Raw genomic sequence first — 14383 nt, 5'->3', positions numbered from 1 at the left:
TCTGAGAAGTTTCGCTTCTTTGCCGTCTTCTGTTTGTCCATGGCGTAAAATGAGGGCGTGGGGGAGGCGGAGACTTGAATATATAGGGGCGTGTTATTCTAATGACGATCGTTTTCAGCCGCCGCATTTATCAAGGGCAGGTATTGCGTACACCTGGATTGCAGAGGTGCGCACAGCTTCATAAATCAGGCGGTGAGAGGAGTGTAAGCATAATCTTACGCCAACATATACACCAGTTTCTACGCAAGATTGATAAATGATGGCCAATGTGATTGGCCTGACCAACCAGTTTAGTTTTTACAGCTTAGATGTGTATTGATAGTTGCTAGACGATACTTGCGGCAGATTAGATTACTGCCGCTAGGGTGCTTCTAGAGTTCTAGGCTAACATAGTGTAGCTTTAATGACAGAATTTCTGGGCAAAAATCCCTTTAACATATGCTTGTAACACTCTTTGACGCTGATTGTAGCCTATGTGTTTTTTTTTATTACCATTTTACTTAAAAGTGCTCTAGAATGAAAAATGTTATTAACCCTGCCACAGTGAAATAATAAGAGTTCAGTACATGGACATCACATACTGTGAGTCTCAAACACCATTGCCTCCTACTTCTTATGTAAATCTCGTGAATCAAAAACACCACAGAAAAATAAGTGCTTCTCAACATAAACCCAACCGTGACGCAAGCGTTGGGGATCATTTATATGTACGCCCCCAACATTTGCATCTGTCCAAACATGTTCATTGTCAGGCGGAACTGACGAACCCGAATCTACTAATGGTAAACAAGACACTCGAAGATAGCAAAAACGGCAGATCTGTGCAGGAGATGTGAGGACTTTTCATATGTCAACAGTCATGGTTGAGGTTTATGATAACCGGATACCAAAACAAATTGTTTGTTCGGCCCATTTCGAAGAAGCTTCGCTCACCGTCTTAAACTGAAGAAAGATAACGCAAGATGCTAGTACAGTAACAATAGGAAACACCAAGTACCATACAAAACTAAATAGTGTGTCTAATGACAAAGGGTAATATTATTTTGTATTACAAAATACAACTGTAGATACGTTGCTTACAGATCGCTCACTCGATCCTTCTAGCAAGCGTCACCTTTTCCACCATATAAGTTAAAACGGTAGTCATTTGACAAGGCTATTCATTTTGTAAAAATACAAGTTATATATTTATATTTTTGAGAACTGAAGTAGGCCTATGATGTTTTTGCATGCTTGTATTAAGAGTACATCACAGTCACTGCGTAGCCTACATTGTGACTAACGTTATATAAACATGCAATATCGTTGACGAAAAAAAAACAAGTCTAAAATGTAGACTGAATGACACACTTTAAGCAGAACATCTCAAATGGAGATTGCTGAAATGCAGCTTACTTTTTTTATTGGTGTTTTCAGATCATCCGCGCGCGAGAGAGAGCTTGTGTGCATATGGTTGCCAGATTGGACATGTTTAGGTAAAACACGGGATGTGTTTTTTTCACAGAAAAGCTATATTTGGGGGATTTGAATGACTGAAATCTGGCAACCGCACAAACGCGAGCTCTTTATCGCGCGCGGATGATCTGAAAACACCAATAAACAAGTAAGCTGCATTTTATCAATCTCCATTTAAGATGTTCTGCTTAAAGTGTCATTCAGTCGGTCCGTGTTCTGTCAGGACGGTCAGGACTCACGAGCTGCTTCGCTGAACAACTGAACTGCTGTGAGCAGCTGAAATAAGCCAATCAGAGCAGAGCTCAACATTAATATTCATGACTCTTCCAAATAAGGCAAAAACAGAGTATTACATCCTAGGGACAATTTATAGGGTTGTAAATGGACCTGTAAAACTGTATCTGGATCATTTTTGCCCTTAAATAAGCCACATACCCTCTATGTAGATATCAGAGAACAATTTAACATATTGTTTCAACTCATTCTAAGGCACCTTTAATTAACTGTAGTCATTAGGATCTTTTAGAGACTTTTGTCCCACACTGTTCATTTTCGTACTTAAACGGATACTTCAACACTAAAACAAAGAAATGAAGCAGCCCAAGTGTGCAGCACAAGAACGTTGGAACACGGATGCGAGAAAATACAGCAGGATTCCCTCATTTTTAAGAAATACACCTGCAGAAAAAACTGAAAGTGCCCACTAGACGTGTTTGACTATCAAGTAACGCGCTTAGCCATCTAACGTTAGGTAGGTAGAGCACTATGTTGAAAAACACTTTCAAAAATCAGAGGGTCGGTTAATTCACTGGTTCAGAGTTAATGCAGGCGCTTATCTCGAGCACACAGACACCAAGCAATGACTGCTGACAATAACACTACAGACAACACATTGTCCATCGCTTCTCCTTTATACTAAAACTCAGACCGTTCACAAAAAAGGTCGTACAACCAAATAGGGTTTTGACAGAAACGTGGATGTTTTTTATTTATTTATTTTTTATTGACATGTCCATCTTTTTTCTTTTCTTTTTGCTCAAGGTTAGGAACACAACAAAGCAAGCGGCAAGCAACACAGCATGATCAATGTGCAATTCTCAGGTTTGATCCGGTGATTCGCAAATAATAAAGCATGCATTCTTTGCATTGCTCTTGTCTTTTTTGGCCTAACTTCCTTTGGGGGAATCCCCCATAGTTTTGAGCCAGAAACGCGCCGTTTGAGGATCACAGCTGTCAAAAGTGACAATGATCAGACGGGCTGTCATGTCTTACCTTCTCTCGCCTTCAACAGAACAGTGTTGGCCACGATATTCTCGAGCTCCATGTTTCCTGGGTTGCAGGCAGGCACCGCAGGCCCAACCTCGTCGCCGGGTTGGCAGTGTATGTGTGTGTGTCTGTGTGTGTATATGTGTGTGTGTGTGTGTGTGTATGTGTGTGTCCTCCCCCGCTCCCCCCCACGGCGGAATATTATTAACCCTGAATGACTCTCCGCTCTGCCGTTTCGCTCCTCTGATTCTCCGCCCAGAAGCTTCTTCGGACTTGCGTCGAACGTAGAGCCTACTATGGCAAAGCCCGAGCTCATGAATATGAACAAGGCATGCTGACGTTGCTTGGTAACCAACCTCGAGCGTCCTGCTTGAACGGTCCCATGGAAAACAGAAGAGAAGAAACGTTATTGAAAGAACACTTTCCTGTTGTATATAAATTATATAGCATATGAAATGAAGAGCTGACATAAATATTTTTAATCAGATGTATTAGAATAATATTCTTGTTTTCCACAGATTTTAGATTAAAGGACTAAGCAACATAAAAGCTTAACTCTTGAATGTTAATATAAATCACATCCAAAACATAAATCACATGTTTTTTTCTGTTTGAGTATATAGGATTATTTGTTTTAATGCTAATTATCTTTGTCCTGAAAATGTTTGTACATTCTAAATGTAGTAAAACTAAAACGTCTATGAAAACATCACGTGATCTGTTTAATATTCATGAACAAATCTTCGCCATAGTAGGTTTCGTTTTTTCTCCTCAGTCAAACTTATGCATGTTTGTACTTGTCTTTTGTAATATACTATGTTTCCCTATCCCCATATATAACTGCTTATTATGATGCATTATTCTAGCAATGCTGAATATAGGCAAGCTAGTCGCTGTGTAATATCTGCCATGTCTTTCCTTTGATGATAAACATTAACAGATGCACATTCTTTCAGCCATATCAGACTATGCAGTTCTAGACATGGTTACAACTGCAGAAGCTTAGTTTATATCTCCATCTAGAGGTAAAACACGCCCTTGCAAAAATTAACCATACTAAATATAACCACAAATATACCATTAGTTATTATTATAAACTACGGTAATCAAAAATTAACCATGGTTTTGCTGCTCTTTAGTTTAACCACAGTTAAAATAAAAAATAAACATTTGATTTTAATATAATAAAATAATGGTTAATTTTCGAACGGTCTTACTAATTGATAAAAACCAACCATACGAATATAATGATGATGATAATAATAATAAAATATATAAAACAATAAAACGCTGTGAAGTAAGCTAACATTACACGTTTTTAAATTATGTCGTTCTGAATACAAAACGTGATATACCACGTCACGAGCTGCTGCGTCCACCTCGTGTCTTCCCTTAATAGTAGATTTAACGTAACCTAAAGTCTAACCTATTTTTAATGTGCTACGCATGCACACTCTTCTATTCGCAATGAGTTTATTTCACAATAATTATAGGCTCGTCTCCATATTTTGTTAGGAACTTTCGTTGACTGCAGGAGGCGATATCGAACAACGTCGATGTGTTTTGGCTTTGGAGAAGAAGTCGTTACTTCCGCGTTCCTCAAACACACGTGTTACAGAGTAAAGACAGTGGCGTATTATCACTCTTATATTATACAGAAATGGGCAAACTCACGAAACGTAATCGTAGCACGTTTAATTACAATACTAACAAGAAAAAAATGAAGAAGAAGTTAAGAAGGAAGGATAAACCGCACATTGAATGGTAAGTTCAAGTACGCGCTAAATGCACCAACGTTACAGCTAACGTTAACTGTAGTGTGTTCTATACTACAGTCAATCTTGTTATATTTTAAATGTGCTAAATTTCAGATTAATCATTACAAATGTGTAATTACAAATATTTAAATGCATGACATAATTTTTAAATAGAAATGACTTTAAAGCATATGTTTAGCTAATGCCTATCAGTACATTTGGGGGTAAAATTTAGCCATGTTTCAATACAATTATGTTCTTAAAAAAAGCAGTTTGGTTGCATTTAATATAAATGTTATTTACAATACATGATTCATTAATAAATTAATTTAATTAGAACCCACATGAAAAAATACTGTAGTACATTATAGTAAAATGAATAAGTGTTTTTGAACCATACAATAATAATGTAGTACAGTACATTGTAGTATACCACAATATTTATTATAGTTTATTAATTGACCAGTTAATACTACAGTTAATTACTTACAATTTACTATAGTATCTAAATATAGTATGGTTCAAAAACACTATAGTATTTACTACAGTAGTTTACTATATACTATAGTATTTTTTCATGTGGGAATAAACATGGGATTAAGTGCTTGAAAATATTGCATTCACATTAGTGAATTATTTAAAAAAAATCTCAAATCTCAGTGTCAAAAAAATGGTCATCATAAAATGTTTTAACTTTGGAGCACATATTTAATATTGGTTACATTTTAAAGATGACCTGTGACAGATTATTGTTGTAGTAAAAAGTTATAAAGGGGGTTGTTTTATATAAAATATATATTTAATAAAACATGTTACACTCAAAAACTGCTAGTAAGCATTTTGTTATTGGTGCATTACCACATTTTCCTGTTAGATGCTAGCAAAGCTGGGATTTGATTTGCAAATTGCAGTACAGTAGAATTTCTCTCTCTCAAAAATTAGACATACTGTACAAACCACACTCTGACATCAACACAACCCTTCACAATTATAGCCGCATAATTTCTCAAATTGACTGCAATATGCAGAAGCAGAAAACAAGAATAAAGTGTGAGTATTTGCTATCAAACCTAAGAAAATAGTGCCATCTTGAAAATAAATACAAATACAAAATAAAGTACAAATTTAAAGGAAGACGTTTTTAGAGATGGGGCTTATTCAACTTCTTTCCTACATTTAGATATGTTGGCAAATGCATTTTTATCTCAGTGCATACATTGTTTTAGTTTGGCAGGGTCACCGCTAGCTTAGCTTAGCGTAATGAATCGAATCCTATGTTGCCAGCTAGAATGTCGTAAGTAAATGGGATCCAAAAAACCCTAATTACTTCTTGTGGCCAGCGCATTCACAATGAGTAAAAAGAGAGCAGATTAAGATTATGTGATTTCCTAGGCATTGATATGGGATTATATTATGGGGAAGGACAGACAAAGCGCTGCTACTTGGGTGCAGAGATATCATGCAACACATTGCGATCGCTCAAAAGCCCGAGGACGTGAGGATGAGAGCCGTGATATCGTTGAAGTAGCAGTGCTTCGCCTGTGCTTCCCCATAATATAGTCCCATGTCAATATCTGACTAGGAATTTGCCTAGTCTTGATCTGCATCGCTATTTGTACTCGTTGTGAATACGCAGGCCACAAGAAGTAATTAGGTGGGGTTTTTTTTTGGATCACTTTAATTCGGGACATGCTAGCTGGCAACATAGGATCAAGGGGGTAATCTAGCACTTGGAAAGCGTTCCACCCATAGGGGCGGCCATTGCTAACCTAATCACCTCATTGCATCACCTGCTGTTAGCATCCCATTGACTCCCATTCATTTTTTTCACTTTGAAAGTAAATAACTTTTAGAATTACATTGTTGAATTACATCTGAGGCGTTTAAAGACTTCATTTGTCCATTGTTTATTTATAAAGAAACACGACAATGTATAAAAGGCTCCATTACCTTGTATCTTACACTATCGCCCCGTAGAAGCTGTGTTTGTACAAATAGGCTAACGATTGCGTCATAACCAACTCGACTCTGTAGGCCCGTCACAATAAAAAAAATTGCTGGACGATAAATTGCCCAAGAAATTATTGCAGTAAACGATAATATTGTCGTTCTGAGACCATTTTCATCATTTCAATAATGATAATGACATAAAAATGCAGGTACACCACAAAAATGGAAAACATTTTAAATAACTACAATAAATGAACAAAACAACCAATAACAATAAAGCATTGGACTCAGTCTGTTTAAAAAATGCATTTAAATAAGTACCAAAAACAAGAAATAAAATGGATGAAAACTGCAACGGATGATTGTGTTTTAGGAGCATATGAGGTTCACAGTTCACAAAACCTACTGTTCGGTTCGTATCACGGTTTTAGGGGCACGGTTTTCCGTTCTGTACGGTTCTTGTTGTACGGAAATGTACTTCAGCATATGATATATTAATTATCCACAATTTAGGATACAGTATTAAAAAAAAATTATATCATAGCCTAATCATGCACAAACTGAACTTGACCATCTCTGAGGAAAGTGATATTTTGATACAGCAAGAGAGAACACATTGATGACATGCTTTTCATTTATTTGGCAAAAAAGGAGAATGTGTATTGCTATCTCTACAGGAACTTATGTGCCTTTTTAGCACACAAAGATTGAACTGAATAATTACCTTACGTTTATCGCACAAGGGTGCGAGCTCCAAAAATGACGCCAATGCGGAGTGCGCAAGACCCCATTTCGGTTGGCGGTGTGCACGTCAAATTTCGTAACTTTGCGTGTGCCTCCGCAACCGAAGAGCCATGAGTTCCAGACGAATCTTCTGGCCGAGAATGACATCTCACGCCGCACCCGGTCTGCGCGTCGAGTATAAACACCTCCCCAAACAGATGAGGCGGGCGCAGTCAACGAGAGAGACGAGGAAAACAAAAAAAGCATGCAAATGGCAATTATCACGGCCGGAAAAATTATCGAGCTCTTTTTTTTCCCCGTGCGATTCACTGATTTAGAGGCCTACGACTCTGTCGCACAGTAGAGAAATTACCGTCTAGACAGGAGGAGATACTCGGAAGCAATCTTTTACTGTCTATCAGACAGTCGGGGGGACATGGAGACCTAAAGTCAAGGGAGAAGAATGGGGAGAAGCCCATAGTGAGCCAAAGCACTATGCTTTGCAGAGCAGAGAATACTGCTCATTTTTTCAAGATTTTGATCTCTTATTTTATTTACTTGGCGACTTATATTATCATTTAAATTTGGCTGCGTGGTTAATAGCATATTTTCTGTGGTGTGACAAACTCAGATCACATACTTAATTTTGACTTTACAGGATCTTAAAAGCCTTGCCAACAGAATGAAAGCCTGTTAAAGGACAACTCCGGCGAATTTTTAAGTTTATCTTGATCGTTATATCTTTGTGAGTACAGTCTATAGAAGAAAAAAAACGAACTGGATTGGTGCTTGCAACACGGAGTTATTACAGTTAATGCCCAGAGGCGCCCTGTATTTAAATTTCTGTATTTAAACTGGGTCATCAATGTAGTAGAAATGTGAAATTATTTTTGAATTTGGTGCCTTCTAGACTGAGAAAAGTCTCATGGGGATGAAAGACTACAATTCCCAGAATGCTTCGCTGCCCTGTGAGGCTACTCCCAAAGCCACCAACTTGATTACTGTGACTGAGTTGGAGAAGACACTACAATTAAAAACTGAATGTGTCTGTTCAATATAATGAGTGAGTCACCGCGCGAGTCTCACAGCACTGAGCACTGACTAGGGGTGTGCACGAATATTCGAATAGTCGAATGTTCGATCTGTAATTAACATTCGAAAACTAAAAATACTATTCGAACATACTATGCAGTTGTAGCAGATATCAAGTGGTACCCTCAGGACAGAAGGACAGCCAAACATGGATGAGATGAAGGATGTACATTTATTTACTTTAAAGAAAAACTAGGTTGGAGCAAAATTAGAAAACACACACACTGGAAGGCCTACTGTCTCACTCCGCACTTCCCCGTCTGCATTCACAGTCAGACTGAGCGCGAACGCTTAAAGGGGAAGCGATAACGCATCATAAGGTGCGCCACTAATTAAGGCCCCACCTACAACAATTGGTAGGAACTCCCGACTGGAACCATTGAAAATTAAATATAAATAACAATGAAAGGGTAACATTAAGTTGTGATGAAGTTAAAACATTTACAAAAATATTTATTTCAACACAAATAACGTAAGGTAAAATAAAATAATAAAAGTAGGATGACATAAAATAAAAAGTCACAAGCAACTGGCTACACAGTGAATCCATGAGAAATACCTCTAAATCTCGCAGTTATAACTCAATCCACTGGGTGGTGTTGTGGAGCAGGTTAATAAGTTAAGTGCATTTGATCACAATGTCGTCGTCTGTCTCGCAATGTTTGGAATTAACGTTACTTCGATGAAAATTGAAAATGCTGTTTGCACTATGATGAAAATGCACAAAATGGAGTTACTTTTGATGAAATCAATTACTGAAACTGAGTTATAATGATATCACCACCACAAACGAGAATCACATGAAATCCAAACACCAGTGGAATGAGCGATCACTGCTCAGGAGTGCAGGTAAGCTCATCTGTAGCTAAGTTACCCCGAGTGCGAGTGAGATAACTTATGATAGCAAAATGATCTCGAGACAAATGCTTCCTTTAAAGTTCTTTGAGGGTTTATGAACAGAAAACACAAAGTTCTTCACTCAAACTTCACTTAACCGTTATCTTTGTCTCCGCAACGCCTGTCAGTGGCGCATTCTCACCCGAGAATAATATCATAATCCAATAATATTATAGTTTATCCCTACATGAAAATGTGAAACAATACAAAGTAAACACATCAGCCATATCAAACACACACACACACAGGTCGGTAGGCTATAGCCTATTGACGTGTGTGTGTGTGTACGTCACGCTAACTGACGCGCTCTGCGCTCGTGCTCCTTGAGCTTATAATGCTTTTGTTCTTTAGGCATTTTTTTACACACTGTTTAATGTTTTAAAAACCTTAAGATATACACAAATCCGCCGCGAACTTTATGGGCGCCGCCATCTTGCCTGCCGCCATTACTGCGTGCCTGCGAAGTGCGTGACGGTGTGACACTTGCCGGTGTCCTCTAATGACATTTCAATGAAAGCGGATCCTGCACATTAAATAAAATGTCTGGTGAAAGGGAACATTGGGTAGATGATGTCAGGCATTGGCCAAAACTTACAGAAAGGTAATTTATTGACAACAGGATGTATTAATGTATAAATGCGTCTGCCAAATGTAATGTATAAGACAGCAATAAAACTGAACAATGTCATTGTGAGCTGTGTTGCTAATATTAGGGCCCTGCTTTCCGTGATCATGGAATTGTTTTACACAAACACGTTTTGAGAACATGAAATAACGAACAGTTATGAGGACTTATGCTGCACTTAGAGCAGCGCGCGGCAGTAATGCACGACGCGCTGTAAATGATAACAGAAAATAAATAAAACATACGTGCCTGTTACAAAGGGACTTTAAGTCACAATTACACAAATGTAACTTCGTAGTTTTCTCTATTGTTACTGACATATTATGGTACGAGTCCACTGCCTGAAAACCTCACGACACTGTGATTCATACGCAGCGGCTGATCTGTGATGTAGGATGCAGTATCTGGCCAATCCATCCCGAACTCATGCCCTGTAGTTTAGGTTCTGACGCTCATCGCATGCCAGATGATTAATAAAATAATCTTATACCTGTAGGAAGATGTATTCTATTGCTACAACTGGTCGTGGCTATTTATTGCAGCTTGTGAACATATGCATGAGCACATCGGTAGGTCACGCAAGTTTACGTGCTGATTTAATAAGGCCATATTTTTTGTAACTGATCATTTCATATATGTCTAACGTTAATTGTGACTAGGTCCGTTTGTAATGGACACGTATGCTTTAATTATTCTCTGTCTTTAAGTGGTTTTCTTTACGTTCATCACAGCGCGCCGTGCATTAACGTTACTGCCGCGCGCTGCTATTTATTTATATATTAATCAATTAATTGTATTATTATTGAAAGTATCAAGATTTACAAACAAATATCGCTGCATAAAATCAACTTCTTCGAATTCGAAATAGGATACAGAAAAGATATAGCCTGAGGGAGCAGCTCTTAATATCCTGAATACAAACAGGGGGGAAAATAATAATAGTATGCATTCGTAACAAAAATAAAAATAATTTATAAGGGAAAAAAAGGTAGGCTATTATAACATGACATGAGGGGAGAATCAGTCATTGTTAAGCTATTAACCTCATTTGAGAAGTGTTTTCGTGTACGCACTGCTCTAAGTCCTTAGCAGCGAGGCACGCAGTAATGGCGGCGATGCTTTACTTCCGTGTTTCGCCGGATTTGTGTATAACGTAAGCGTGTTGTGTACATTGCCTAATCATAAGCTTGTTCAGAAATGGTGAAGACATGTTTAGAGAAAAAAAGAAAAACATCTCTCATTTTCTCAAAATACCTAATTTAAATATTCGAATATTCGATTTTTATGAGCCCAAATATTCGAATACAATATTTTGGGAAAATGCCCATCCCTAGCACTGACTGCAAGAGTGAGATAAATGAGCTCTCGTGATGAGAGCTGAGGTAATCGCGACTACACTCGCGGCATACATTCACAACGCGAGTTCAGTCTGACGCATTTCAGTTCATGCGTTTGCAAGCTTAACTTAAATAGAAATTAATTTGAGAAGTTAAAAGACTTACATTGCTCACCCTAGCTCCGTTTAAATGCGTGCCTGCAGCCTCGAACTGAGCTCTCAGTGTAATCTCCCATCCCCTATGCACGGGCTCAAAACATGCGGATATAGCTCCCTTTGCTGGCTGTAGTCTTTAGCCTTTGGCCAAACATTCCTCCTATGATGTAAATATCGTCAATTTGTTTCATAGGAGGAATTTTTCCAGAAATAAAATGCATAAATCTCTTGTCTCAGGGGAACATGAGGGGAAAAGCACATTTATTTGAAGATACTCCAGGGTTTCTACTGATGCAAAGCCATATGCTAATCGCTGAAGTAACCCTTTAAAAAAATGCAGTTGGCAATAACAGGCAAAATGATAAATAAATAAAAACTAAACTGAAAAAGACAAACATGTCCTTAAGGATGCACAAGGTTTGAATAGTCAAGTGTATTTTCTCCAAGATTGCTTTTGTTTGAAACATCTGTTGGCCTGTTATGCGTTATGAAGTTTGTCACAAACCGGGTCATCTATTAAGTCCGCAGATACGTAAAGCTTGGGATGACCACAAAACAGTGAAGCAAAATCTACGAGACATGGGGCTCTCTCCTGGAACCAAGGGTATGCTTCCTATTAAAGCTAAAAAGGCAAGTATCAAGCTTTAATCACAGTTACAGTGTATTTATACAAATACTGCCTGATTGTGACAACCGAATACTTTTCACTGATGTTTCAGGACACAAAAACTCAAGCGATGGAGACAAGTGTGTTGAAACCCTATGTCATTGAAGGTATCTTTTGAAACCAGTGGTTATGAAATCTGTTATGGTTGAAATGTGATAATATTTTCAAGCCCTGCCAATACGATTTGGTGTCTCATTGCAGAAATGGAGGCAGAGGCCAGTCTCCGTGGGAAAGACAAAACCACGTGCTCCACTGACATGATTGAATATGTTCAACACATGGTGAAGGAACACAGTGAAGATTACAAGGTCAAAGAGAGCCGTTTATCCACAAGCCTTCTGCATGTACACAAATAAGACTCTTGAGATTGAGTTCACATAACTGATTAAGCTTTATTGATATTTTAGGCAATGGCAAGAGACGAAAAGAATTACTACCAGGACACGCCGAAGCAGATCAAACGGAAAGTGGAATTATACAAACGGTGTCATCCTGAAGAATATGCTGCATTCATTACGTCTCTGCAGTCTCAGAAGTCTACATGATGTCATGGTGAAGAACTCTTGAACTGCTTGGCAGAATATCACTTTTGAGCTGAGGTCTTTACCCTGCTCCTGGAGACACACACACCCACACTGTCCTGCAAAGTATATAGCCAACCTGCATGTGATTTTCAAGGGATCCTGAAGAGCTCGAGTCGCTGGTTCAAGTGTGCTTGTTTAAAGCTGGAACTAAACTTTGCAGGATGGCGGGTCTCCTAGAGCAGGGTTAAAGATCTCTGACCTAGGGAGTATTGGGGATGAGAGGATTTTCAACCGTTCCTTTCTTCTATGGTATCTTCGAGAACATGTTAACTTTTAAGCGTTTTGTAAATCTAGAAATCAACTTGAGTATTTGCAGATGTATATAAGCTTTGCATTTGTCATTGTATGTTGTGAAGTGAAATGCAGACATAAAAAAAATAATAGAAAATTACCATTTATTCTTTTGTTTGGTGTATTTTGGCAAATAAAATAAATACATAGGACATGAAAATAACAGTCTGACATAGAAAAATGTAGGTTCAGTATATTTTCGACAAAAAAATATATATATATGTAAACTCAGCAAAAAAAAAGAAACTTCCTCTGACTTTCAACTGTTTTTACTTTCAGTAAACTTAATGTGTGTGTGTAAATATTTGTATGAAGACTAAAAGAGTCAACACCATAAGACAAACTAAAAATGTTTCACAGACATGTGGCTAGCAGAAATAGAATAATGTGTCCCTGAATGAAGGGAGGCTCAAAATCAAAAGTACCAGTATCTGGCGTGGCCATCAGCTGCTTGAAGTACTGCAGTGCATCTCCTCCTCATGGACTGGACCAGATTTGTCATTTCTTGCTGTGAGATGTTACCCCACTCTTCCACCAAGGCACTTGCAAGTTCCTGGACATTTCTGGGGGGAATGGCCCTAGCCCTCACCCTGCGATCCAACAAGTCCCAGACGTGCTCAATGGGATTGAGATTCGGGCTCATCGCTGGCCATGGCAGAACACTGACATTTCTGTCATGCAGAAACTCACGCAGAGAACGAGCAGTATGGCTGGTGGCATTGTCCTGCTGGAGGATCATGTCTGGATGTCTTCCCTGTACCGCAAGGCATTGAGATTGCCTGCAATGACATCAAGCTCAGACCGATGGTGATGTGATATACCGCCCCAGACCATGACGGACCCCCCCACCTCCGAATCGATCCCACTACAGGGTACAGGCCTTGGTATAACGCTCATTCCTTCAACGATAAACTTTGATGATCAGCTGTCCTTCTTGTCTCCCTGTAGGGCTGTCTTAGGCGTCTCACAGTGCGGCATGGCAATTTATTTATCTATCCTAGCCACATCAACAGTCCTCATGCCTCCCTGCAGCATGCCTAATGCACGTTCATGCAGATGAGCAGGGACCCTGGGCATCTTTCTTTGGGTGTTTTTCACAGTCAGTAGACAAGTCTCTTTAGTGTCCTGCGTTTTTAGAACTGTGACCTTAAATGCCTAATGTCTGTAAGCTGTTAAGGTCTTAACAACCATTCCACAGGTGCATGTTAATTCATTAACTATGGTTAATTGAACATGCATGGAAAACATTGTTTAAACCCTTTACAATGAAGATCTGTAAAATTATTTGGATTTTTACAACATTATTTTTGAAATACACAGTCCTGAAAAAGGGACGTTTCTCTTTTTGCTGAGTTTATATATATAATTTCAACAGAGCATAGATAAAATGAAGATCTGAGCATTTGTTGAGGAGTTAAACAGCTTTTGGGGACACTTGGTCAAGGCCACATATTGAAATGACACCATTATAGCCATCCAAAGGCAAAAGTAAAACATTTTTGGGATAATTATTGGCCTCTCAGAATGAGCAGCTCTATCATATAATATGAACATTACACTCACCTTAAGGATTATAAGGAACAC

The 14383-nt window shown here is 38.5% G+C and overlaps 2 protein-coding genes across 2 annotated transcripts in view; one reads left to right on the top strand and one right to left on the bottom strand.

Moving 5' to 3' along the window:
• The window catches only part of grk6 (G protein-coupled receptor kinase 6), a 65349-nt gene extending 62388 nt beyond the window's left edge, over window positions 1–2961 (bottom strand). Inside the window, exon 1 of the mRNA XM_067422844.1 lies at window positions 2728–2961. Coding sequence (XP_067278945.1) covers window positions 2728–2779 — 52 coding nt within the window. The 5' untranslated portion in view covers window positions 2780–2961. The remainder of the gene's footprint in view (window positions 1–2727) is intronic.
• Window positions 2962–4251: 1290 nt separating this feature from the next.
• Window positions 4252–12906, top strand: nop16 (NOP16 nucleolar protein homolog (yeast)). The gene is made up of 5 exons (XM_067424246.1): window positions 4252–4485; window positions 11779–11887; window positions 11977–12031; window positions 12126–12232; window positions 12332–12906. Exons 1-5 carry the CDS (start codon window positions 4382–4384, stop codon window positions 12467–12469), a joined length of 513 nt encoding a protein of 170 aa, XP_067280347.1. The 5' UTR covers window positions 4252–4381; the 3' UTR covers window positions 12470–12906.
• The last annotated feature ends 1477 nt before the right edge of the window (window positions 12907–14383 follow it).

This window comes from Pseudorasbora parva, chromosome 18 (genome assembly GCF_024679245.1).
Source record: "Pseudorasbora parva isolate DD20220531a chromosome 18, ASM2467924v1, whole genome shotgun sequence".
In the NCBI taxonomy this organism is placed as follows: Eukaryota; Metazoa; Chordata; class Actinopteri; order Cypriniformes; family Gobionidae; genus Pseudorasbora; species Pseudorasbora parva.
Note: the sequence above shows the minus strand (reverse complement) of the source record. Positions and strands in the feature narration are given on the sequence as shown.